At 49.9% G+C, this 25011-nt stretch overlaps 1 protein-coding gene across 2 annotated transcripts in view; it reads right to left on the bottom strand.

Annotated features, from left to right (window-relative positions):
* lonrf2 (LON peptidase N-terminal domain and ring finger 2) overlaps positions 1 to 25011 on the bottom strand; it is a 53906-nt gene that overhangs the window by 20618 nt on the left and 8277 nt on the right. For both annotated transcript variants that reach the window (XM_038818724.1, XM_038818725.1), the window contains exons 7-9: positions 16578 to 16692; positions 15808 to 15929; positions 2926 to 3084 (exon numbers count right to left, since the gene is read on the bottom strand). In XM_038818724.1, the coding sequence (XP_038674652.1) occupies positions 2926 to 3084; positions 15808 to 15929; positions 16578 to 16692 (396 nt within the window). The remainder of the gene's footprint in view (positions 1 to 2925; positions 3085 to 15807; positions 15930 to 16577; positions 16693 to 25011) is intronic.

The following is a 25011-nucleotide window of genomic DNA, read 5'->3' as shown; positions in this document are numbered from 1 at the left end:
CATCCGGGCAATAGTAAGGGATGACATCGGTGCTATGGAGGATAAGGTTGAATCCATTTGGGTGGAAATCAGGAATAGTAAGGCGAAAAAGTCACTGATAGGAGTAGTCTATCGGTCACCAAATAGTAACGATATGGTGGGGCAGGCAATAAACAAAGAAATAACTGATGCATGTAGAAATGGTACAGCAGTTATCATGTGGGATTTTAATCTACATGTCGATTGGTTTAACCAGGTCGGTCAAGGCAACCTTGAGGAGGAGTTTATAGAATGTATCCGCGATAGTTTCCTAGAACAGTATGTAATGGAACCTACGAGGGAACAAGCGGTCCTAGATCTTGTCCTGTGTAATGAGACAGGATTGATTCATGATCTCATTGTTAGGGATCCACTTGGAAGGAGTGATCACAATATGGTGGAATTTAAAATACAGATGGAGGGTGAGAAAGTAAAATCAAATACTAGTGTTTTGTGTTTAAACAAAGGAGATTACAAGGGGATGAGAGAAGAACTAGCTAAGGTAGACTGGGAGCTAAGACTTTATGGTGGAACAGTTGAGGAACAGTGGAGAACCTTCCAAGCGATTTTTCACAGTGCTCAGCAAAGGTTTATACCAACAAAAAGGAAGGACGGAAGAAAGAGGGAAAATCGACCGTGGATATCTAAGGAAATAAGGGAGAGTATCAAATTGAAGGAAAAAGCATATAAAGTGGCAAAGATTGCTGGGAGATTAAAGGACTGGGAAATCTTTAGCGGGCAACAGAAAGCTACTAAAAAAGCTATAAAGAAGAGTAAGATAGAGTACGAGAGTAAACTTGCTCAGAATATAAAAACAGACAGTAAAAGTTTTTACAAATATACAAGACAAAAAAGAGTGGCTAAGGGAAATATTGGTCCTTTAGAGGATGAGAAGGGAGTTTTAACAATGGGAAATGAGGAAATTGCTGAGGAACTGAACAGGTTTTTTGGGTCGGTCTTCACAGTGGAAGACACAAATAACATGCCAGCGACTGATAGAAATGAGGCTATGACAGGTGAGGACCTTGAGAGGATTGTTATCACTAAGGAGGGAGTGATGGGCAAGCTAATGGGGCTAAAGGTAGACAAGTCTCCTGGCCCTGATGGAATGCATCCCAGAGTGCTAAAAGAGATGGCTAGGGAAATTGCAGATGCACTAGTGATAATGTACCGAAATTCACTAGACTCTGGGGTGGTCCCGGTGGATTGGAAATTAGCAAACGTGACGCCACTGTTTAAAAAAGGAGGTAGGCAGAAAGCAGGAAATTATAGGCCAGTGAGCTTAACTTCGGTCGTAGGGAAGATGCTGGAATCTATCATCAAGGAAGAAATTGCGAGGCATCTGGATAGAAATTGTCCCATTGGGCAGACGCAGCGTGGGTTCGTAAAGGGCAGGTCATGCCTAACTAATTTAGTGGAATTTTTTGAGAACATTACCAGTGCAGTAGATAACGGGGAGCCGATGGATGTGGTATATCTGGATTTCCAGAAAGCCTTTGACAAGGTGCCACACAAAAGGTTGCTGCATAAGATAAAGATGCATAGCATTAAGGGTAAAGTAGTAGCATGGATAGAGGATTGGTTAATTAATAGAAAGCAAAGAGTGGGGATAAATGGGTGTTTCTCTGGTTGGCAATCAGTAGCTAGTGGTGTTCCTCAGGGATCCGTGTTGGGCCCACAATTTACATAGATGATTTGGAGTTGGGGACCAAGGGCAATGTGTCCAAGTTTGCAGATGACACTAAGATGAGTGGTAAAGCGAAAAGTGCAGAGGATACTGGAAGTCTGCAGAGGGATTTGGATAGGTTAAGTGAATGGGCTAGGGTCTGGCAGATGGAATACAATGTTGACAAATGTGAGGTTATCCATTTTGGTAGGAATAACAGCAAACGGGATTATTATTTAAACGATAAAATATTAAAGCATGCCGCTGTTCAGAGAGACTTGGGTGTGCTAGTGCATGAGTCACAGAAGGTTGGTTTACAAGTGCAACAGGTGATTAAGAAGGCAAATGGAATTTTGTCCTTCATTGCTAGAGGGATGGAGTTTAAGACTAGGGAGGTTATGTTGCAATTGTATAAGGTGTTAGTGCGGCCACACCTGGAGTATTGTGTTCAGTTTTGGTCTCTTTACTTGAGAAAGGACGTACTGGCGCTGGAGGGTGTGCAGAGGAGATTCACTAGGTTAATCCCAGAGCTGAAGGGGTTGGATTATGAGGAGAGGTTGAGTAGACTGGGACTGTACTCGTTGGAATTTAGAAGGATGAGGGGGGAATCTTATAGAAACATTTAAAATTATGAAGGGAATAGATAGGATAGATGAGGGCAGGTTGTTTCCACTGGCTGGTGACAGCAGAACTAGGGGACATAGCCTCAAAATAAGGGGAAGTAGATTTAGGACTGAGTTTAGGAGGAACTTCTTCACCCAAAGGGTTGTGAGTCTATGGAATTCCTTGCTCAGTGAAGCAGTTGAGGCTCCTTCATTACATGTTTTTAAGGTAAAGATAGATAGTTTTTTGAAGAATAAGGGGATTAAGGGTTATGGTGTTCGGGCCAGAAAGTGGAGCTGAGTCCACAAAAGATCAGCCATGATCTAATTGAATGGCGGAGCAGGCTCGAGGGGCCAGATGGCCTACTCCTGCTCCTAGTTCTTATGTTCTTATGATCTCAAAACAAGATTAGAAACAGGAAGAATATGTGGAGCTTTTTGCATTTCCAAACTAACATTTCTGAAGGGTTGCCACTATCATAACATCAACAAATGTTACCACCATTTTGCACACAATGGTCCCACAACAGCAAGAGATAAATAACTAGATAAGCTCCATTGGTCTCATGTTAAAATGGTTAGGATACTTGGAGAACCAAACACACCCCGCGACACACACCCGCTCACAGCATCTCTTACCCTTTAAGCTCATTTCCAATGCACATTCCAAATTGCTTGGTTCCTGTTTCCATACACCTGCGAATCATTAGCCGATAACGTGGTTCAAAAACATGAAGAGGGCATGGAATAGTTGGGAAGCTCATTGTGCAGACAAAAATTGGAACATCTTCAGTTAGGCTACAATAGTAAATAAAAACATTTTACTCATTGTTCACTTGCTGGGTAACTGGTTGTAACATAATAATTGGAAAGACCAAGTTAATAGAAGCTGCAATGTGAAACATTTAAACATTTTCATAGGGGAGTGAGTAGTTGACACTAAATTAGAGAACTGACTGGCACATTTCTTTTTAAATCAAAGCATCAAATGAGACTAAGTATCAGTGGTGTGGAAAACCTTAAAAATTATAGATGCAGGGTGAAAGGAGTCTACATAATGATCACCAGATGGTGTCCAACTTTTAAAAAAAAAATAATGAATTTATACACAGAAATACATAAAGTCAGAATATTGAATCAGATCCAACCAGTTTTGGAGTTACCCTTCATTCACCTAACCTACTGCAAAGAAGACGAAAGGACACAAGCAACCTACAGAAATATATTCATAAACAGATTCGGAGGAGTCAAGCAGTTCCCTCATGGACAATATGGCAGAGGCTGTGTCTGTGATGGCAGCCTCCACGATTACAACAGACATGTTGACCAGCATGTTAGCTAAAGAATTTGATGCCTACTTTGAAAGTAGTGGAGGCAGGCAGAAGAAAAATTATGCAAGTTACTTGATGAAGTCCTGGGCCCTCTTTGGGTGAAATTATAAAAAGGGTTGCCAAAAGGAGTAGAGGGCCCGAACCCAACTGCATACCTTACTTGAATGGTCGGGAAAATGATGGAGGAGGGTGGACCCACATCACCCCCAGAATTGGATACAGCCCACCGGACCTGTCGCAATAAACCCGACCGAACAAGACACCACAGTGCGCTTCCATAGTTTTCAAGAGAAAGAACAGGTCCTGAAATGGGTCAAAGAACATCGGGATTGGAAGTGGGAAGACAATATTGTACGGATATTCCAGGACATGGGAGTCAAGCTGACGAGGAAGCAGGTGGCCTTCAACAAGGTTAAAGTTGGCTTGTACAGGAAAGGAGTTTGGTTCGGGGTGATGTGCCTGGCAATGCTGTGGGTCACTTAAGAGTCAAGAGGCTTGTACTTTGGCACACCGGAGGAAGCAGATGCATTCATCAAGAAACATGAACTTGGTTCAAATTAATGACGCTTTGTTTGGCCTTTGACTACATTAGGTTGGGAGGAATATTGTGGTATCCTATAAACAATTCTTGTTCTTTGAGGGTGAAATTCTGCTCATCTTTTTCTGTTTTCCCTTGGGGGGGGGGGGGGGAAGGTTCACTCCTATGAAAAGGGTTGGGTTTTTTCTTTTATTTTGCATTATAGTTGTGAGTTACATTTCCCCCAATTGGGAATTTAGGCTTTGAGGATACTCAAGAGGCTTGTTTCATCCCCAAAGTGGGCAAGGCAATGAAAATGTTTTTTCTTCTCTTTTTTTTTGGGGGGGGGGGGTTGAGGAGTGGAGGAAGAAGTGGCATCTTCCCCACTGGTGTTGAAATTAAGCTAGTTAACGCGAGCGAGATTGCGGGGGGGTAAGGGAAGCTGCAGCTGTCGAACCTGTCTCACATAGTTCGACAAGTTTAGCATCTGTAAATAGTTGGGGTGAGGGGTGGCTAGTTTGCTGATGGTGATTATGACATTATTTTTGTTTCACTGTGGATGGTTTTGGGTGGGCCTCGGGCGAGAGAGAGCGAGAGAGAGCTGTCCAATGGTAAGGTTGTGTGTAATAACCTCCAATTAGCATTATTGGTTGGCCAATTGGAGTATGAGCTCCCTCAATGATAGCTCATTGAGGGGGCCCATATAAGCACCTGTGTAGGCTTTGTGATCCAGTCTTAAGTTGACTGGAATGCTAGCAGCACTGCTGGAGCTGCTCGTGGATATAGTTATTGGCAATAAATATTGGTGTGGTGATGGGACTCCTGTGGATTATGACATGGTGAATCTGTTTTTTTAAGCTGAGTATTGGGAGAAAGTCAGCCGTCTTCGAGCTCACCAGTTGAGGCGGCAGGCAGCTTCCCAAATGATTATACAAATCAAAACCCGAATAACAGTTCAGTTTCTGCCCTGAATGAGGCCAATGCTGTCTTGGAGTCCTTTTACAGATACCTCTATAGGTCAGAGCCCCAGGAGAATAAGTCAATTGTGTTGGTGTTTTTAGATGGGTTGTCCTAGATGGTGAAGACAGAAAAGGCAGGAGGAGTTAGAGAACCTGTTGAGCTCAACAGGAAGTTCTGAAGGGCACTGACTTGGTCTCGAGTAAGGCCCCTGGTCCTGACTGGTTTATATCGAATTTTACAAGATGTTTGCGAGCCAGTTAATACCATCGGTAGTGGTCATGGTTAACGATTCCTTGTCGCCGAGGTCCTGCCCCCTACGCTCTCCCAGGCTTCTATATCCCTAATTCATGGGAACGCATTTCTTACAGACCCATTTCTCTCCTCACCGTTAACACCAAATTGATAGCTAGTGTTGCCGCTGCGTTTGGAGCCATGTGTTCTAGAGGTGCTAGCAGACAGGTTTCATTAAAGGTCGACAAGCGTTGGCTAATCCCCCTTCCCAGTTTCCGAACCAGAAGTTGTGTCTTTGGATGCGGTGAAGGCGTTTGACAGGGTAGAGGGGGGAATGCCTCGCGGAGGTTTGGTCTTGGGCAGAAGTTCATTTCGTGGGTCCGACTGCTTTACAGTGCCCGACGGTCAGTATACGCACCAACACTTCGAACTTGGGATATTTCTCATTAAGTAGGGGTACTAGACAGGAAGTGCTTTGTCACTAGTCCTGTTTGCACTAGCGATTGAGCAGCTGGCAATACCGCGGAGATCTTCGGATAGGTGGAAGGGTATAGACCAGGAGCGGCGCGGTCAAAAAAGGGGCATTAGAGAGGAGAACGGGCGCAAAAAAGCAAGATGGCAGCGGGCAGAGACCAGGCAGTGTGGGCTCAATGGTCGCGGGAGCAGCAAGAGTTTCTACGAAGCTGCTTTATGGAATTGAAGGCAGAGATGTTGGGGCCTCTGAAGGCATCGATCGAGAGGCTGGTAGAGACCCAGAGGATGCAGGGCACAGCCTTTATGGCAGCAGAAGGTCTCTGATAACGAGGAAGAGATCCTGAACCTGGCGGTGAAAGTGGAGGCGCACCATAAAAAGTGGCAGGAGAAATTAGAGGATCTGGAGAACAGGTCGAGAAGGAAGAATTTGTGGATTCTGGGTCTCCCTGAAGGTGCGGAGGGGTCGGATGCTGGGGCATATATAGCTACGATGCGGAGCACGCTGATGGGCGTGGGAGCCTTCCCGAGGCCCTTGGAGCTGGTTGGAGCGCACAGAGTCCTGGCGAGGAGACCGAGGGCGAATGAGCTGCCGAGAGCTGTGGTGGTGAGGTTTCATCGTTTCACGGACAGGGAGTGCATCTTGAGATGGGCGAAGAAGGAGCGGAGCAGCAGGTGGGAGAATGTTGAAATTCGCATTTATCAGGACTGGAGCACAGTGCTGGCCAAGAAGAGGGCAGGATTCAATCGGGCCAAGGCGGTTCGCCACGGAAAGGGGGTGAGGTTTGGGCTGTTGCAGCCCACACAACTGTGGGTCACATATCAGGACCGTCACCACTATTTTTTGATACGCTGGACGAGGCGTGGACCTTTATCAAAACCGAGAAGCTGAACTCAACTTAGCGGTTTGTAGCATGTTTTGGGGGATGTGGTGAAGTGGGAGAGGGTGATATTTGTGTTTCATTTTTTTTCTGTGTGGGTGCTGGTTTGGGAGGGGTTGTTCCCTGTGATCGGTGGGGGGAGGGGGGGGCCGGGGACCCTGGGCCTCTGGGGATTGGGGTGAGGTTGCAGGAGAATGGAGCTGCGCCATAGAGGGCGGGGTCAAGCCGGACTGGGAGCACTGATTTTCTTTTCCCGCGGAAAGGGGGGGGGGGGGGGGGGGGGGGGGGGGGCGGACCGGTATTGGATTGGAGTCCACATTGGATTGCAGGGGGTAATTCTGTGGAGATCGGTGGCAGAGGCAGGAGCGGCCAGGAGTCAGCAGGAGTCAGCTGACTTATTGCTTGGCCGGGGGAGGGGGGTACTGGGTTGCTGCTGTACTGACCGAGGGGGAGCTGGAGATACTAGGGAGAGTCAGGGTGGGGAGCCTCTGCCTGGGGGCCTGGAAAGTGCGGGAGGCGTGTGCACGTGGCTGGCCCAAAAAAGGGGATGGCTAGTCGGAAGGGGGGGGATCCGGCTGATCACGTGGAATGCGAGAGGCCTAAATGGCCCGGTCAAGAGGCCCAGGTATTTGCACACTTAAAGGGACTGAAGGCAGACATAAGCCATGTTACAGGAGACGCACCCGAAAGTTGCGGATCAGACCAGGCTGAGGAAGGGATGGGTAGGGCAGGTCTTTCACTCCGGGTTGGACGCAAAGAACAGGGGGGTAGCAATTTTGGTGAGCAAGTGGGTGACTTTGAGGCGGTGGGCATTGTGGCGGATAAAGGGGGCCGGTATGTGATGGTGAGTGGTAGGCTACAGGGGGCCCGGGTGGTGCTGGTGAATGTATATGCCCCAAATTGGGATGATGCAGGGTTCATGAAGCGGATGCTAAGCCGGATCCCCGATTTGGAGTGGGGAACCTAATTATGGGGGGGGGGATTTCAACACGGTACTGGACCCGGCAATGGATCGGTCTAGGTCGGGTAAGAGGCCAACTGCGGCCAAGGTCCTGAGGGGGTTTATGAATCAGATGGGGTGAGTGGATCCGTGGGAGGTTTGCTAGGCCAAAGGCGAGGGAGTTCTCCTTCCACGTGCACAAGGCCTATTCATGGATAGACTTTTTCGTGGTGAGCAGGGCAATGATCCCGAGAGTAGAGGGGACGGAGTATTCGGCCATCGCGATTTCGGATCACGCCCCGCACTGGGTGGAGCTGGAGTTGGGAGGAGAGGGGCCAGCGTCCATTGTGGTGCTTGGACGTGGGATTGTTGGTGGATGAGGAGGTCTGTGGGCGGATCGGGGGGTGTATACAGAGGTATATGGAGGCCAATGACAACGGGGAGGTCTCGGTGAGTATGGTCTGGGAGGCACTGAAGGCGGTGGTTAGAGGGGAACTGATCTCCATCAGGGCTCAGAGAGAGGAGGGAGAGGGATAGATTGGTAGGAGAGATACTTAGGGTGGATAGGAGATATGCGGAATCCCCCGAGGAGGGGCCGCTGAAGGAGTGCCGGATCCTCCAAACGGAGGTTGACTTGTTGACAACGGGGAAAGCAGAGGCACAGTGGAGGAAGGTACAATGAGCAGCGTATGAATATGGGAAGAAGGCGAGTCAGATGCTGGCGCATCAGCAGCGGAGGAAGGAGGCGGCTAGGGAAATTGGGGGAAATCAGGGACAAGGGAGGGAATACAGTGCAGAGTCCAGCCAGAATAAATGACGTCTTTAGGGACTTCTATGAGAACTTGTACAAATCAGAGCCCCCAGAGGTGGGGAAGAGAGAAAAAGGGGATGCGGCGGTTCCTGGACCAATTGAGGTTTCCGAGGGTGGAGGAGGAGCAGGTAGAGGGCCTGGGGGCCCCGATTGGGATGGAGAAGTTGGTTAAGGGGTTGGGGAGTATGCAGGCGGGCAAGGCCCCGGGACTGGATGGGTTCCCGATTGAATTTTATAGGAAGTTTTCGAAACTGTTGGCTCGTTGCTGTCGAGAACTTTTAATGAGGCGAGAGAAAAAGGGAGTCTTCCCCTGACGATGTCGCAGGCTCTGATCTCGCTTATCCTCAAGCGGGACAAGGACCCGCTGCAGTGTGGCTCGTACAGGCCGATTTCACTCCTTAATGTGGATGCCATTTTGTTGGTGAAGGTCCTGGCCACTAGGATTGAGGATTGTGTCCCGGGAGTGATACATGAGGATCAGACGGGATTTGTGAAGGGTAGGCAGCTGAATGTAAATGTGCGGAGGCTTCTGAATGTGATTATGATGCCCTCTGAGGGGGGGGGCAGAGGTGGTGGCAGCTATGGACGCGGAGAAGGCCTTTGACCGGGTGCAGTGGGAGTACCTGTGGGAGGTGCTGGGTAGGTTTGGGGAGGGGTTCATAGGGTGGGTTAAATTGTTATACCAGGTCCCGGTGGCAAGTGTATCACTAACCGGTTGAGGTCAGAGTACTTTAGACTATATCGTGGAACGAGGCAGGGGTGCCCTGTCCCCCCTGTTGTTTGCTTTGGCGATTGAGCCATTGGCCATGGCACTGAGGAAATCTAGAAGCTGGAGGGGTTTGGTTTGATGGGGTGGAGGGGTGGAGAAAGAGGACCACTGCGTCTCACTATATGCGGATGATCTGCTTTTATATATTACAGATCCTGTGGAGGGGATGGGGGAGGTTATGCAGACCCTCAGGGAGTTTGGGGACTTCTCAGGCTACAAGCTTAATGTTGGGAAGAGCGAGCTCTTTGTGGTGCGTGCGCGGAGCCAGGAAAAGAGGTTGGAGGAGCTGCCGCTCAAGATGGTGGAGAGGAGTTTTCGGTATTTGGGTATTCAGGTGGCCAAGAGTTGGGGGGTCTTGCATAAGCTCAATTTGGCGCAGCTGGTGGACCAGATGGAGGAGGACTTTAGGAGGTGGGACATGCTTCTGCTCTCCCTAGCGAGTAGGGTGCAGTCTGTCAAGATGACGGTCCTCCCTAGGTTCTTGTTCGTGTTTCAGTGTCTGCCCATCCTCATCCCTAAGGCCTTTTGCCTTTTTCAATCAAGTGAGCAAGAGTATCATGGGATTCGTGTGGGCCAATAAGACCCCGAGGGTTAAGAGACTGTTCTTGGAGCTGCGGTATACCACGAGCCCGGTGGTGACGGCGACGCTGAAGATTTGGGGGCAATGGAGGCGGCACAGGGGGGAGACGGGGGCCTCAGTCTGGTCCCCGATACGGAATAACCATAGGTTTGCCCCGGGCAGGATAGATGGTGGGTTTCGAAGCTGGCACAGGGCGGGAATTAGAAGGCTGGGGGATCTATTCATTGACGGGGCTTTTGCCAGTTTAAAGGCACTGGAGAAGAAATTTGGGTTACCCCCGGGAAATGCCTTCAGGTACATGCAGGTTCGGGCGTTTGTTAGGAAGCAGGTAGGAGAATTCCCATTGCTGCCTGCCCGACAGATACAGGACAGGGTGATTTCAGGTATGTGGGTTGGAGAGGTTAAGATATCGGAGATATACCAGGAGCTGCAGGAGGCGGAGGAAGCCTCGGTGGAGGAGCTGAAGGGCAAATGTGAGGGGCTGGATGAGGGCCTGTGGGCTGATGCCCTGGGCAGGGTAAATTCCTCCTCATCTTGCGCCAGGCTCAGCCTGATCCAGTTTAAAGGGGTATACAGGGCGCATATGACAGGGCGAGGATGAGTAAGTGTTTTGGGGTGGAGTGGAGGTTCGGGGAGCCCAGCAAACCACGCCCATATGTTCTGGGCGTGCCCGGCGCTTGCGGAGTTTTGGAAGGGCTTTGCAAAGGTCATGTCCAAGGTCTTGGATACTCGGGTAAAACCGAGCTGGGGGATAGCGTTATTTGGGTATCGGAGGATCCGGGAGTGCAGGAGTCGAAAGAGGCCGGAGTTCTGGCTTTTGCCTCCTTGGTAGCCCGGAGAAGGCTCTTGTTATTGTGGAGGGACGTGAAGCTCCCAAGTGTGGAGGCTTGGGTCAATGATATGGTGGGATTTCTTGGGCTGGAGAAGATAAAGTTTGCCTTGCGAGGGTCCCTGCAGGGGTTCTCCGGATGGTGGCAGCCATTCCTTGACTTTCTCGCGGAACGTTAGGTGGAGGTCAACAACAGCAGCCACCCGAGGGGGGGGGGGGCTGATTTATTTTCCTTCTTGAAAGGGGCGTTTGCCCTATTTTGTTTTGAGTTGGGGGTTAATTGGTTAAACTGTTCATCGTTTTGAGGGTTAAGTTCTATTCGGTTGGCATGTTGCCCTTTTTTTCTTTGTATTATTTTCTTTTTTGGAGTGTTCTGTAAAACTTGTTGAAAAACTTTGAATAAATACATTTTTAAAAAAAAGATAATGTAGGCATGTAGTAAATGGTGAGGTAGATAGAAACAGATGTCAAAAAAACACCGACACATCGGTGGAATGGGTTAACATGGGGTAGATAAAATTCAACACACAAGTGTGAGATGATATATTTGCCAAATGAGGAGGGACAACAAACATCATGGGCGGGAGCCGGCAGGCTAGCTGGGTGGGCTAGTTCACGGAAGCGCAATGGGGGTTGAGTGGAAGGATGGGGGCAGGGGGAAGTACGGCTGACAGGGGTTGGGCTTTTAAAGTGTAAGGGGAGGAAGATCGATGATGGTGGGTGCCCCAGGGTGGGCCCCCGACCAGCTGGTCACGTGGAATGTGCGAGGATTGAATGGGCCAGTCAAGAGGATCCGTGTATTCGCGCGCTTAAAGCGATTGAAGGCGGATGTGGCCATGCTACAAGAGACGAACCTGAAGGTGGGGGACCAGATTAGGCTGAGGAAGGAATTCGGGCACACAGGGATAAGGCAGAGGGGGTGGAGATAGAAAGGCTAGTGAAGGAAATCCTGCAGGTGGACAGGAGATATGCAGAGGCCCAGGAAGACGGGCCGCTAAAGGAATGCCAGAGGCTGTAAATGGAATTTGGGTTGGTATCCACGGGTAAGGCAGTAGGGCAGTTGCAAAGGGTGAGAGGGGCGGTGTACAAGTATGGGGAGAAAGCAAGTAGGAGGCGGCGACAGAAATTGGGAAAGTGAAGGACACAGTGAGTGGGGGGGGTGGGGGGGGGGGGGGTGAATGGGGCGTTTAGGGAGTTTTATAGCAAATTGTATAAGTCAGAACCCCCAGCTGGGGGAGGAGAGGATGATGTGGTTTCTGGGAGGGTTGAAGTTCCCGAAGGTGGATGCGGACTGGGTCGAGGGCTTGTAGAAGTGGTATAGGGGTTGGAGGCGATGCAATTGTGTAAGGCCCCAGGACTGGATGGGAACCCGGTGGAATTTTATAAGACGTTCTCAGGGGTGTTGGGACTGCTGTTGGCAAGGGCCTTCAATTAAGCAAAGGAGATGGGAGTGATCCCCCCGACGTTGTCACAAGCAATCACCCTCATTTAAAAACGGGATAAGGATCGGGAAAATTGTGGTCGTATAGGCCGATCTCCCCATTACATGCGGATGCCAAATTATTGACAAATATCCTGGCCACAAAGATAGAGGGGTAATAGGGGAGGACCAGATGGGGTTTGTTGAGGGGCGGTACTTGGCGACCAAAATTAAGAGGTTGCTTAATGTAATTATGATGCCTCCAGAGGGGCACAAGGTTGAGGTGGTAGTGACCATGGACGTAGAGAAGGCCTTTGATCGGGTGGAGTGGGAGTACTTATGCCAAGTCTTAGGGCTGTTTGGGTATGGGTAGGGATTTGTGGATTGGGTTTGGTTGTTCTCCCAAGCATCGGTGGCGAATGTGCGGATGAATCGAGTGAGATCAGACAACTTCAGGTTATGCCGGGGGACGAGGCAGGGATGTCCACTTTCCCCACGGTTGTTTGCCTTGGCTATGGAGCCATTGGCATTGAGGGTCTAGCAGAGGATAGTACGGGGGGTGGGGGGGGGGGGGTAGAACACAGGGTCTCGTTCTACCCAGACGATCTGCTCTGCACATATTGGACTCACTGGGGGGAGTAGGAGGGATTATGGGGATATTAGAGGAATTCGCCCTGTTTTCGGGATACAAATTGAATATGGGTAAGAGTGAGGACTTTACGATCCAGACGAAGGGGCAGAAGAAGATATTGGGCGAGATACCGTTCAAGGTGCTGGGAGGGAGCTTTTGATATTTGGGTATCCAGGTGGCGCAGGAATGGGAGCAGCTGTATAAACTGAATTTGGGTCGGTTGGTAGATCAAATGAGGGGGGACTTTCGGAGGTGGTATGCGCTCCCGTCGTCATTGACGGGGTGGGTTCAGACGTTAAAATGACAGTCCTCCCGAAGTTGTTTGTTTGTTTTTCAGAGCCTCCCAATTTTTATCCCCAAGGCTTTCTTCAAAAAAGTGAATGCAGAGATCTCGGGATTTGTTTGGGCGGGTAAAACCCCGCGGATGAAAAAGGTGCTGCTGGAGCGGAGACGTGGTGGTTTGGGGGGGGGGGGGGGGGGGGGGGGGGGCTTGCCCTCCCGAATTTTATTTTACTAACTACTACTGGACAGCGAACATTGCGATGGTCAGGAAGTGGGGGAGGGGTCGGTATGGGAGCGGGTGGAGGATGCCTCATGTAAGGACACAAATTTGGGGGCATGGTTAACTTCGACCGTTCTCACCGGCTCAGTACTCCACAAGCCCGGTAGTAGTCATGAGGGTGTGGGGACAGTGGAGGCTGCATATCGGGTTTGGGGGGGGGGGGGTGGTTCAAGCCCAGCTGGAGTAATTCTGTGCACCACAATTTAGGACTTGGGCTTTGGTGAGAGCACAGAAGAAAATTACTAGAATGGTAATGAAAGGATGAGGAATTATAACACCGTTAGACTGGAGCAGAAAAGGTCAAGAGGACATTTGTTAGAAGCGTCTAAAATCATGAAGGATGAAGTGCCACAAGAAAGAGCAGGAAAGCTTTTGAGGTGCGACACAGGTAAAGAGGGCAAGAGAGCAGCCCTGTCACTCAGTGGTCGACGGAGCAGCTGGAATGGCAAATTCCAGCAGCAGAGGAAAGAGGCCTTAGAGAACTTGACCAAGGTGGCGGAGGAGCTCAGAGCAGCGTTTGAGCGAGTAGTGCAGAGGCAGGAGACTCGGGACTTGATGATCCCGAAAGTGGAGGATTCATCGGTGGTAGAACATGAAGATCAGCTGGCCTCGCTGGAGGCGGAAATGGGGATGGTGATGAGCAGCCAGAAAAGGCTGAGAGAGAAATTGAAGGACCTCGAGAACCGCTCCAGGAGGCAGGATTTGAGGATTGTTGGATGCCTGAAGGCATTGAAGGAGCAGAGGCTGCCACGTTTGCGGCAAGCATGCTGGAAAAGTTAATGGGGGAGGGAGCCTTTAATCGGTCCCTTGAGGTAGATTGGGTGCACAGGGCGTGAGGAGGCCGCAGGTGGGGGGAACAGCCGAGGCGATGCTGGTGAAGCTGCATTGATTTCTGGATAAAGTAAAGATTCTGAGGTGGGTGAGGCAGACAAAAAGGTGCACCTGGGAGGGGAGTGAGCTGTGGAATTACCAGGACCTGGGTGCGGAGCTGGCTAAGCAGAGGGCTGGGTACAATTGGATAACGGCTGCCCTCTCCAAGAAGGGGGTTTTGTCCCCTGTCCGCTTGTGAGTGACGCTTCAAAAACAGGAATTTTATTTTGACTCGTTGGTGTTTGATATCTACAAGGAATTGATGGTCAGGGAGAACGCCCTGGTGGAGGAGATTAAGCACAAATGAGAGGAGGGGCGGGGGGAGGTGGTGTGGGCCAGGACATGGGTAGAGGCCATGCAGATAGCCAATGCATCCTCTGCGTGTGCAAGTTTGAGAGCTTCATCCAGTTTAGGCTTGTGCATAGGGCTCGCACGATGGTGGCGAGGATGAACCAGTTCTTCGTGGGAATGGAAGACCGGTGTGGGCGATATGGGTTACCTAGCAGAATTCCTGAGGTTGGAAAAGGTCACGTTCACTTTGCGGGGGTCGGCAGAGGCGTCAGCCGGGGGAGGGGTGGGAAATATATGTAAAAACCCTTTTTAAAATATTATTCAGAAAAATCATGAAGGATTTAGATAAAATAAAGAGAAACTGATTGCAATGCCTGAAGGGTGTATAACAAGCAGCCACAGAGCTAGAGGTGTATGAACCAGAGGAAACTTGAGGCAAAACATTTTCACACAAAGAACGGATACAATTTGGGAGGTCACAAATGGGTTGGTTAGTACAGCTTCAATAGGAGCATTCGAAAGGGAATTCAATAAATATTTGGCGAAAGAGAATAAAATCTTAACTCAAACTTCATCTTTAAATTGATATTAAATTCCAAAGCTAAGTGGGAGGGGGAACTGGGGGAACAGATCGAAGACGGGACATGGGCTGATGCCCTGGAGAGGGTTAATTCTTCCTCCTCGTGTGCGCGGCTTAGCCTCATCCAATTCAAAGTGCTGCACCGGGCCCACATGACTGGGACAAGGATGAGTAGGTTCTTTGGGGGTGAAGACAGGTGTGTCAGGTGCTCGGGGAGTCCAGCGAACCATGCCCATATGTTCTGGGCATGCCCGGCGCTGGAGGAGTTCTGGAAGGGGGTGGCGAGGACAGTGTCGAGGGTGGTGTGATTCAGGGTTAAGCCAGGATGGGGACTCGCGATTTTTGGGGTTGGGGTGGAGCCGGGAGTGCAGGAGGCGATAGAGGCCGGTGTGCTGGCCTTTGCGTCCCTAGTAGCCCGGCGAAGGATCTTGCTACAATGGAAGGATGCGAGGCCCCCAAGCGTGGAGACCTGGATCAATGACATGACGGGTTTCATTACGCTAGAGGAGGTCAAATTCGCCCTGAGAGGGTCGGTACAAGGGTTCTTTAGGCGGTGGCAACCTTTTCTCGACTTTCTGGCTCAACGATAGGGTACGGGGACAGTAGCAGCAGCAACCCGGGGGGGGCGGACGATGACTATGTTTGTTTATTTAATTTAAATTTATTTTGAAGTTCTTTTGTTGTTCATTGGGGTTGGGATACATGCGTCGATACGGTCTGGGGGGTGGTACGGTTATTATGGGTTATTTTGTTGCATTTCATTGTTTGTCGTTATGTTTTATATTTTCTGTAAAAAATTCCAATAAAAATGATATTTAAAAAAAAATTGATATTAAATTCCACATACTTGGACAGTTCCTTCATTTCTTCTTCATGAAGCCTTCTCCTGTCATTTAGTTCGTCCGGCAGGTATTGAATGATCAGTTCTTCTGTCAAGAATGTCTTACTGAAAGCTCTCGTTACCAAATACTGCAACAAACAGAAAGCAAAGTTACAGTCCAATTAGAAGGTCTAATTGAATGGATAAACATGTAACGCTTATGCTTTTTGAAGTTAACCTTAAAGGGTCTTTGAAAGCTTTTAATATCGTAAATTCTATTATAAAGTCAGAGGTTTACAGCATGAAAACAGGCCCTTCGGCCCAACTTGTCAATGCTGCCCAGTTTTAAACCACTAAGCTAGTCTCAATTGCCTGCATTTGACTCATATACCTCTGTACCCATCTTATCCATATTAATGTTTTTAAAAGACAAAATTGTCCCTGCCTCTTTTACTGCCTCTGGCAGCTCATTCCAGACACTCACCACCCTGTGTATGAAAAAATTGCCCCTCTGGACCATTTTGTATCTCTCCCCTCTCACCTTAAATCTATGCCCACTAGTTTTAGACGCCCCTACCTTTGGGAAAAGATGTGGACCTTATCTATGCCCCTCACTATTTTATCAACATCTATAAGATCACCCCTATGCCCCCTACGCTCCAGGGAAAAAAGTCCCGGTAAAAATACCAGACAATTGGATTATTTCACTCATTAATTTTATGAAATTTAGCGGAGCTTTATGACCAGTATCATGCAATTTTGTTTTTCATTAAAAATACAACATGTACAGTACTAACCTCTGCTACATTTTCTTTACAGAGCGGGCAGTCAGAATTATGATCCAGACTGCGTTCTAGACACTTCAAACAGAAGGTGTGACCACAAGTAGTGGTGACAGGTTCATAGAACAACCTGTGGGAAAACAAAAATGCTTGTTTTTAAAAACATTTTTTTCGAAGCGCAAAACATTCCAAGTTCTTAATAAAATTACAGATAATGATGTTGCATCATTTTCCAATTTATTTGTACTGACAAACTGGAGTGATCCTATTGTCATTCATGCTGCAGGGAAGCTTAATCATTCTCATGAAGAATGCATTGTAGTCCACCTGTACAAGCATTTTACACTCTGGTGAAAGTAAATTATCAATTCTTAAATGGAACAATTTCTAATTTTTTTCCTTCCGTGTTCAAGATTGTGGAATGGAAAGCCTTTTTTAAAAAAAAAAATCTTTATTCTGTTTTTAACATTGACATTTTAAACAGAACACAACACGAAAACCACCACACCCTAATAACAAAAGCCCCACTTCCCGCAGCTGACCATAACCAACTCTTTAAACAAAGCCCCATCTCTTGTGGAACCCCTCACTCACCCCCTTCAAAATAAACCTTCTCTAAATGCCCCAGCCATGCTGAGGCACATGTCAGAGAAGCTGATCTCCATCTCAACAAGATCCACCCGCAAGCAATCAGCCCCCGTTCCCGTCTGCAGCTGCGGCAAGTCCAAAACACCAAATATGGCCCCAGGCGACTGGGTTCCAAATCCACATGCAAGATCGCCAACAAGGTGCTGAAAAACCTCCCAAAATTTCTCCAACTTCGGACAGGACAAGAAAAAAAACGCACATGGTTGGCCAGGCCCCACCCACAGTGCACATAAATGTCGTCCACCTCTACTTCCGTCAGGTGCTCCCAATGCCCCACATCTCCCCAGCCTCGTGCACAAGGCTGAAGTGTTCACCTGCCTCAGCACCTCACACCACAACTCCTCCTCCAGCGCCATCCCCAGCTCATCCTCCAGCGCCATCCCCAGCTCTTTCTCCTCCCACTTGGCTTTGGCCTTGACCCCCTACCCTCCTCCAACATTCTCCCATTAATTGCCGAGATGACCCCCTCTCCCCAACAACACCCCACCCAACAACAAGGAAGGGAGCGCCACCAGAAAAGGCGGGGAAACCTTTGTCGCAAAATCCCTCACCTAGATATACCTAAAGGCCTCCCGGTGCGGAATACAAACTTCACCACCAACTCTTCCAAACTCGCAAACTACCTTTCTAGAAATAAGTCCTTCATTTCCATCACCCCCCCCCCCCCACTCGCAAAACTAGCACCCAACCTTGCTGGGTCAAACACATGATTCCCTCAGATCAGCATAAACACCAACCTCCCCCCTAACTTTTTTAAATATTTTTTTACTTTTTTTTAAAAAATGAATTTAGAGTACCAAATTCATTTTTTCCAATTAAGGGGCAATTTAGCGTTGCCAACTTACCTAGCCTACACATCTTTGGGTTATGGGGCGAGACCCACACAAACACAGGGAGAATGTGCAAACTCCACACAGACAGTAACCCAGAGCCGGGATTGAACCTGGGACCTCGGTGCCATGAGGCAACAGGGCTAATCCGCTGCGCCACCGTGCTGCCTCTACCCCAAACCTAAAGGGTTATCAAAGTTGTCTCTATATCTTCAACGTGGCCACTACTGCGGGACTCCCCGAAAACATCCCTGGGACGAACGGGAGGGGTATCGTTGACATCACCCCCGACTCCCTGCCAAGAGCCTGCCTCCATCTTCACACACAAAGCCTCCGGCTCTCTAACACACTCCCCCACCTTCTCAGCGTTCGCCGCCGAATAATAATACAAGAAGGGCCTCATGGTAGCATGGTGGTTAGCATCAATGCTTCACAGCTCCAGGGTCCCAGGTTCGATTCCCGGCTGGGTCACTGTCTGTGTGGAGTCTGCACGTCCTCCCTGTGTGCGCGTGGGTTTCCTCCGGGTGCTCCGGTTTCCTCCCACAGTCCAAAGATGTGCGGGTTAGGTGGATTGGCCATGCTAAATTGCCCGTAGTGCAAGGTTAATGGGGGGATTGTTGGGTTACGGGTATACGGGTTACGTGGGTTTAAGTAGGGTGATCATTGCTCGGCACAACATCGAGGGCTGAAGGGCCTGTTCTGTGCTGTACTGTTCTAAATTCTAAATTCTAAAGAAGTTTGGAAGGGCCAGACCCCCTGACTGCCGCCCTTCCTGCAGCACCATTTTCCAAATCCTTGCTACCTTACCTGTCCACACAAACGACGAAATCAACCGTTCCAACCCCATAGAAACATTTTTGGCTAAAAGACCAGTCGGCACCGAAATAAAAATAGAAACTGTGGCAAAATATTCATCTTTAATCGCCTGAACCCGGCCTCCTGTCAATGATAGGGGAGGGCTGACCCATCTCAGCAAATCCGCCTTGACTTTACCCACCAGGCACTCATGAAATTCAATTTACGGAGCCGGGCCCATTCGCAAGCCACCTGCACTCCCAAATAAAACTGGGTAGTTGCACACACCCCCCCCCCCCCCCCCCCCCCCCCCCCCCCCCCCCCCCCCCACCCACCAAACCCAGCTCCCACCCCTGGAAAAGACATACAAAAGCACTCACTCTTTTCCAGGTTCAACTGAAAACCCGAAAAAGCCCCAAATCTCCTAAGCAGCCCCATTATACCTCTCACCGTAGAGCCAGGGTTGGAGATGTACAACAACAAATCATCGGCAGACAAAGACACCCTATGCTCCACCCTTCCACTTATCCGGGCACCTCAGCCCAATGGCCAAGGGCTCTATTGCCAGAAGGGCAGGGCATGGGACACCCCTGCCTCACTCCCATGTAGCTGAGAATACACCAAATTCACCTCTACGCACTCTCGTCTCCGGTTACCTATATAACAATTTGACCCACACCACAAACTTAGGCCTAATCCCAAACAAATCGCTCTATTCTACATGGTCAAATGCCTTCCTCTGTGACCACCGCCATCTTCGTTCCCTTCCTTCTGTTGGAAAGTGCACCACCTTTAACAGCCCATGTTCGAGGACAACTGCCGACCTTTTACGAACCCCATCTGATCATCCCCAAACACCTGCAGGAGGAACTCCTCTAACCTAAGTGCCAAGACCTTGACTAAGATCTTGGCATCCACATGTAGATATTAGCCTATATGCCCCACTCACACTGGGTCCTTAACCTTCTCTAACAACAAAATGAACGCCTGCCCCATCGTCTCCGGGAGTTAAGCCACATTATTTTGAAGTATCTCCACTAACAGCGGCGCTAGCCTATCCAGCGGGAACCCATACAGCCCCAGTGCTTTGCTCGTTTGCATCTTCCCCATCGCCACCCATAAGACATAGGAGCAGAATTAGGCCACTTGGCCATTGAGTCTGCTCCGCCATTCAATCATGGCTGATATTTTTCTCATCCCCATTCTCCTGCCTTCCCCCCATACCCCCTGGCTCCTCCTCTTGGACTCCAACTCCTCTGGAGTTGTGTAACTCTAAACTTCGCCGGGTAGACCACTCCAAACCGTACGTTGCTCTTGTACGCAGCCTTCGCCTTACCAAAGCCATCCGCCTTGCCAGCTCCGCCGTGAAACCTTGGTATATACGAATGCCACTACCTTCCCACCTCTACTCTCGATTCTGCTTCACCCATCTCGGCACTTTCTCCTTCACCTGGTAGCTATGAGAGCAGAATATCACAGCTTTTGGTGGTTCATTTGCCTTTGGCTGGAGCCCTATCCAGCTCAAACAGGGAGACATCCTCATCCATCTCCCCCAACATTTTGGCGAACATCTCTGCAAACTACTCCGTCGGCCTCTGGCCCTCAGCCCCTCTGGCAGTCCCACAATCAGCATATTCTGCCGTTGTGACCGGTTTGGCTCTCAGCCCTTTGTCACACTCCTCCACCCTCTGCAGCTCCTCGCCCACATCTCCGCAGCTCCTCGCCCACTCCTCCACCGCTCCTCACCCCTCCGCAGCTCCTCACCCACATCTCCGCAGCTCCTCACCCACATCTCCGCAGCTCCTCACCCACTCCTCCACCCTCTGCAGCTCCTCGCCCACATCTCCGCAGCTCCTCGCCCACTCCTCCACCGCTCTTCACCCCTCCGCAGCTCCTCACACACATCTCCGCAGCTCCTCACCCACTCCTCCACCGCTCCTCACCCCTCCGCAGCTCCTCGCCCACATCTCCACCCTCTGCAGCTCCTTGCCCACTCCTCCACCCTCTGCAGCTCCTTGCCCACTCCTCCACCCTCTGCAGCTCCTTGCCCACTCCTCCACCCTCTGCAGCTCCTTGCCCACTCCTCCACCCTCTGCAGCTCCTTGCCCACTCCTCCACCCTCTGCAGCTCCTTGCCCACTCCTCCACCCTCTGCAGCTCCTTGCCCACTCCTCCACCCTCTGCAGCTCCTTGCCCACTCCTCCACCCTCTGCAGCTCCTTGCCCACTCCTCCACCCTCTGCAGCTCCTTGCCCACTCCTCCACCCTCTGCAGCTCCTTGCCCACTCCTCCACCCTCTGCAGCTCCTTGCCCACTCCTCCACCCTCTGCAGCTCCTTGCCCACTCCTCCACCCTCTGCAGCTCCTTGCCCACTCCTCCACCCTCTGCAGCTCCTTGCCCACTCCTCCACCCTCTGCAGCTCCTTGCCCACTCCTCCACCCTCTGCAGCTCCTTGCCCACTCCTCCACCCTCTGCAGCTCCTCGCCCACTCCTCCACCCTCTGCAGCTCCTCGCCCACTCCTCCACCCTCTGCAGCTCCTCGCCCACTCCTCCACCCTCTGCAGCTCCTCGCCCACTCCTCCACCCTCTGCAGCTCCTCGCCCACTCCTCCACCCTCTGCAGCTCCTCGCCCACTCCTCCACCCTCTGCAGCTCCTCGCCCACTCCTCCACCCTCTGCAGCCCTCTGCAGCCCCTCCCCCGCAGCTCCTCCCCCGCAGCTCCTCCCCCGCAGCTCCGCAGCTCCTCACCCCTCCGCAGCTCCTCCACCCTCTGCAGCTCCTCGCCCACATCTCCGCAGCTCCTCACCCACTCCTCCACCCTCTGCAGCTCCTCACCCACATCTCCGCAGCTCCTCACCCACCCTCTGCAGCTCCTCACCCACATCTCCGCAGCTCCTCACCCACATCTCCGCAGCTCCTCACCCACTCCTCCACCCTCTGCAGCTCCTCGCCCACATCTCCGCAGCTCCTCACCCATCGAGGTGAACTGGTTGCTGTGCCACAACAATGCCTTCTCCACCCCTTCAACATCTCTTGCTGCCGCCCCTTCAATACCTCTTCTTGCGCCTGCACCAACATCGATGTCTTTCCCAAAGCCTCCTTTATCAGGGCCAGTGCATCATCCACAAACTCCTTGAGCGAGGCCATCATCTTCTTCCGAAGCCTATCAGAATATTTGCCAAACTACTGCTCAAATACCACTGCCAACATCTCAGACAACTTGTCCACTGTAATAGGAGCAGCCCACCCAGAACTCCGCACCAACCCCGAACTCTCAGGCGGACTACTGCTCGTACCTTTTTGCCTTGTGTTCTTCTTCTGGGTTTTTGACATCTTTTAGTTGCCGCAACTTTTCTAGAGATCAATAATAACATTTTCCCCAAAATCTGGGTGAAAAGGGCCAAAACAATGAAAGCTCTAGCAGTAGCCACCCAACATGTGAACTTCTCCTACATGTTGCCACCACGTGGAAAGCTGGTAATGAATTAGCTACAGTGAGCCAGCTTCCCAATGGCATAGAGTCATACGTAGTGGGTTGTCAGTGCTTAACATTTTATTCCATTCTATTAACAATGATCCAGAAGACTACATTGGTAGCAGTAATTAAATTGCCAGTGACACAAATCATATAGCAGAATCAGGATTTTTTTAAGTCAACAGATACAAATGAGAGTTTGATAGTGTGGTACTGAAGGCAGGCTGAAACAAAGGCTGCCTCATGAAACCCTGACTGGAATCAATACTGGCTGCAAAAGCACTCAAGTCGAAGCATAAACTTGTTATTTTTTTAAAAAATTTAGGAGTACCCAATTATTTTTTCCAATTAAGGGGCAATTTAGCATGGCCAATTTACCTGCCCTGCACATCTTTGCATTTCATAGAATTTACAGTGCAGAAGGAGGCCATTCGGCCCATCGAGTCTGCACCAGCTCTTGGAAAGAGCACCCTACCCAAGGTCAACACCTCCACCCTATCCAAATAACCCAGTAACCCCACCCAACACGAAGGGCAATTTTGGACACTAAGGGCAATTTATCATGGCCAATCCATCTAACCTGCACATCTTTGGACTGTGGGAGGAAACCGGAGCACCCGGAGGAAACCCACGCACACACGGGTCCGCACAGACAGTGACCCAAGCCAGAATCAAACCTGGGACCCTGGAGCTGTGAAGCGATTGTGCTATCCACAATGATACCGTGCTGACCGTGCGTTGTGGGGCGAAACCCACGCAAACACAGGGAGAACATGCAAACTCCACTGACAGTGTCCCAGAGCCAGGATCGAACCTGGGACCTCGGCGTCATGAGGCAGCAGTGCTAACCACCGCCATTAACCTGTTATTGTGATTACCCACTCCCAAGTCTATGAATATGTATTCCAGACACAGGTGATCAACTTTGCAGCAGGACGAAGGACAGACAAAAGAAGCCATCAGACTCCTTAATGAGCTGATGGCTGGTCAGACAAAGGGAGTTTCAGAGGACAATGAACCACCATCAATAAACAGGAGTGCCCTGTATTTCCCATTAACCAGTGGGGTCTGGCTAGGCCAATGACCGGTAGTGGGCGTATACATATGACTCATCCAAGCTTCCCAGCATAAGAAAGCAGCATCAAACATATCTGGAGAGAGAAGCTGGGAGTTGCCAAGCACAACCATTCACAAGAAGACAGGGCCCTGGGTTTCGAACCCAGAGAAGACATCAACATCGAGTGATCGGAGCCTGTCAGCCTCCTTTACTAAGTGTGGGTAAAACCCAAAGCTCAGCTGTGAGTCGGAGTCATATTTTCTGGAGTAATAGAATTGCGAATAAAATTGAGTTAAACTGTGAACCTGTTTTGTCCTTTGTTGAAAAATGAAAATGAAATGAAAATCGCTTATTGTCACGAGTGGGCTTCAATGAAGTTACTGTGAAAAGCCCCTAGTCGCCACATTCCAGTGCCTGTCCGAGGAGGCTGGTACGGGAATCGAACCGTGCTGCTGGCCTGCTTTAAAAGCCAGCGATTTAGCCCAGTGAGCTAAACCTGTTCATCTCGTAAATAAAGACAACTGGGTAAATGAGTAAGTAAACTGGTCAAACGTATCAGAGGTTTTAAAAAGGTACAACAATAGATTGCATGGAGCCATAATTGGCAAATGGTCTTTAAAACACTCACGCATTTAAGGACATGGAATAGAACAAAGTTACTAAAAGGACTAAGGCTTGGCATCCTGAACTGTATAGCTCAGACCTCTCAGTACAAAATCTGAATTAGTTTGAGTAAACATTGTGTTTTTTTAAGCTCCTGGGACTTGTGTGATTGTCCATGAGGAATCAGAAAATTAATAGAAAAATTTGGATTTTACTAGAGGCCTGGTTTCCTGCCCCTCCCAGAAGATTGCAGACAGTATAGAACAGTGTTTTACAAACTTTTTTTTCCAGGGACCTATTTTTCCCAAGCAGCTGACCTTCGCGACCCACCATTTTTGTTTACCTTTAATTCAACAGGTGAGCCTGCTTCATCCTCACGATCTCACTTACTTTGTTATTCAATGTTACATTTCTGTATGGGTTGTTCATCAGAGGTCCTGGAGCTCACCCCAGCATTGCTTTATTCTGCCGTGGACTCTCCTACGAAGCTTTGTCTAGCAGATTCAGTTGGGAGTTCCTGGCCTGTTTGTTTGTGTCTCTGGCCCTCTCTTCCTTAGCCAAAAAGATCTATTGTCAGTTCTTCACCCAGTCCTGTTGCTTGCTGGCAGTTACAAAACGGAGGAAGCTCTCCACAGTAATTTTGTGCTCAGAGTACGTGACGTCAGTGTATCAGGCACATGATTTGCTAACTCCTGGAACAGCATGCTGATGTACTGAGGCGGCTGTCTCACCACTGGGCTCAGAGCCTGCGCACTGCGACATCCGGGTGAGGGGGGCACACCTGTGCACGACACTGGCATTCTTGAAAGCTGGTCGCTGCCGTTGGAAACTTCTTTCTGCGATGGGGAACGCTGCAAACGATCACTCCGCAACCCTCCCAAAACTCACCTACGGGTCGTGACCCATGCTTGAAAATGAATGGTATAGAATCTCTACAGTGCAGAAGGAGGCCATTTGGCCCATCGGGTCTGCACCAACCCTCCCATCCTTTCCCTGTAATCCCACCTGGGGGCAATTTAGCATAGCCAATCCACTTAACTTGC

This window comes from Scyliorhinus canicula, chromosome 14 (genome assembly GCF_902713615.1).
Source record: "Scyliorhinus canicula chromosome 14, sScyCan1.1, whole genome shotgun sequence".
Lineage (NCBI taxonomy): Eukaryota > Metazoa > Chordata > Chondrichthyes > Carcharhiniformes > Scyliorhinidae > Scyliorhinus > Scyliorhinus canicula.
The sequence above is the reverse complement of the archived record's forward strand: the minus strand, read 5'-3'. Positions and strand labels throughout refer to the sequence as shown.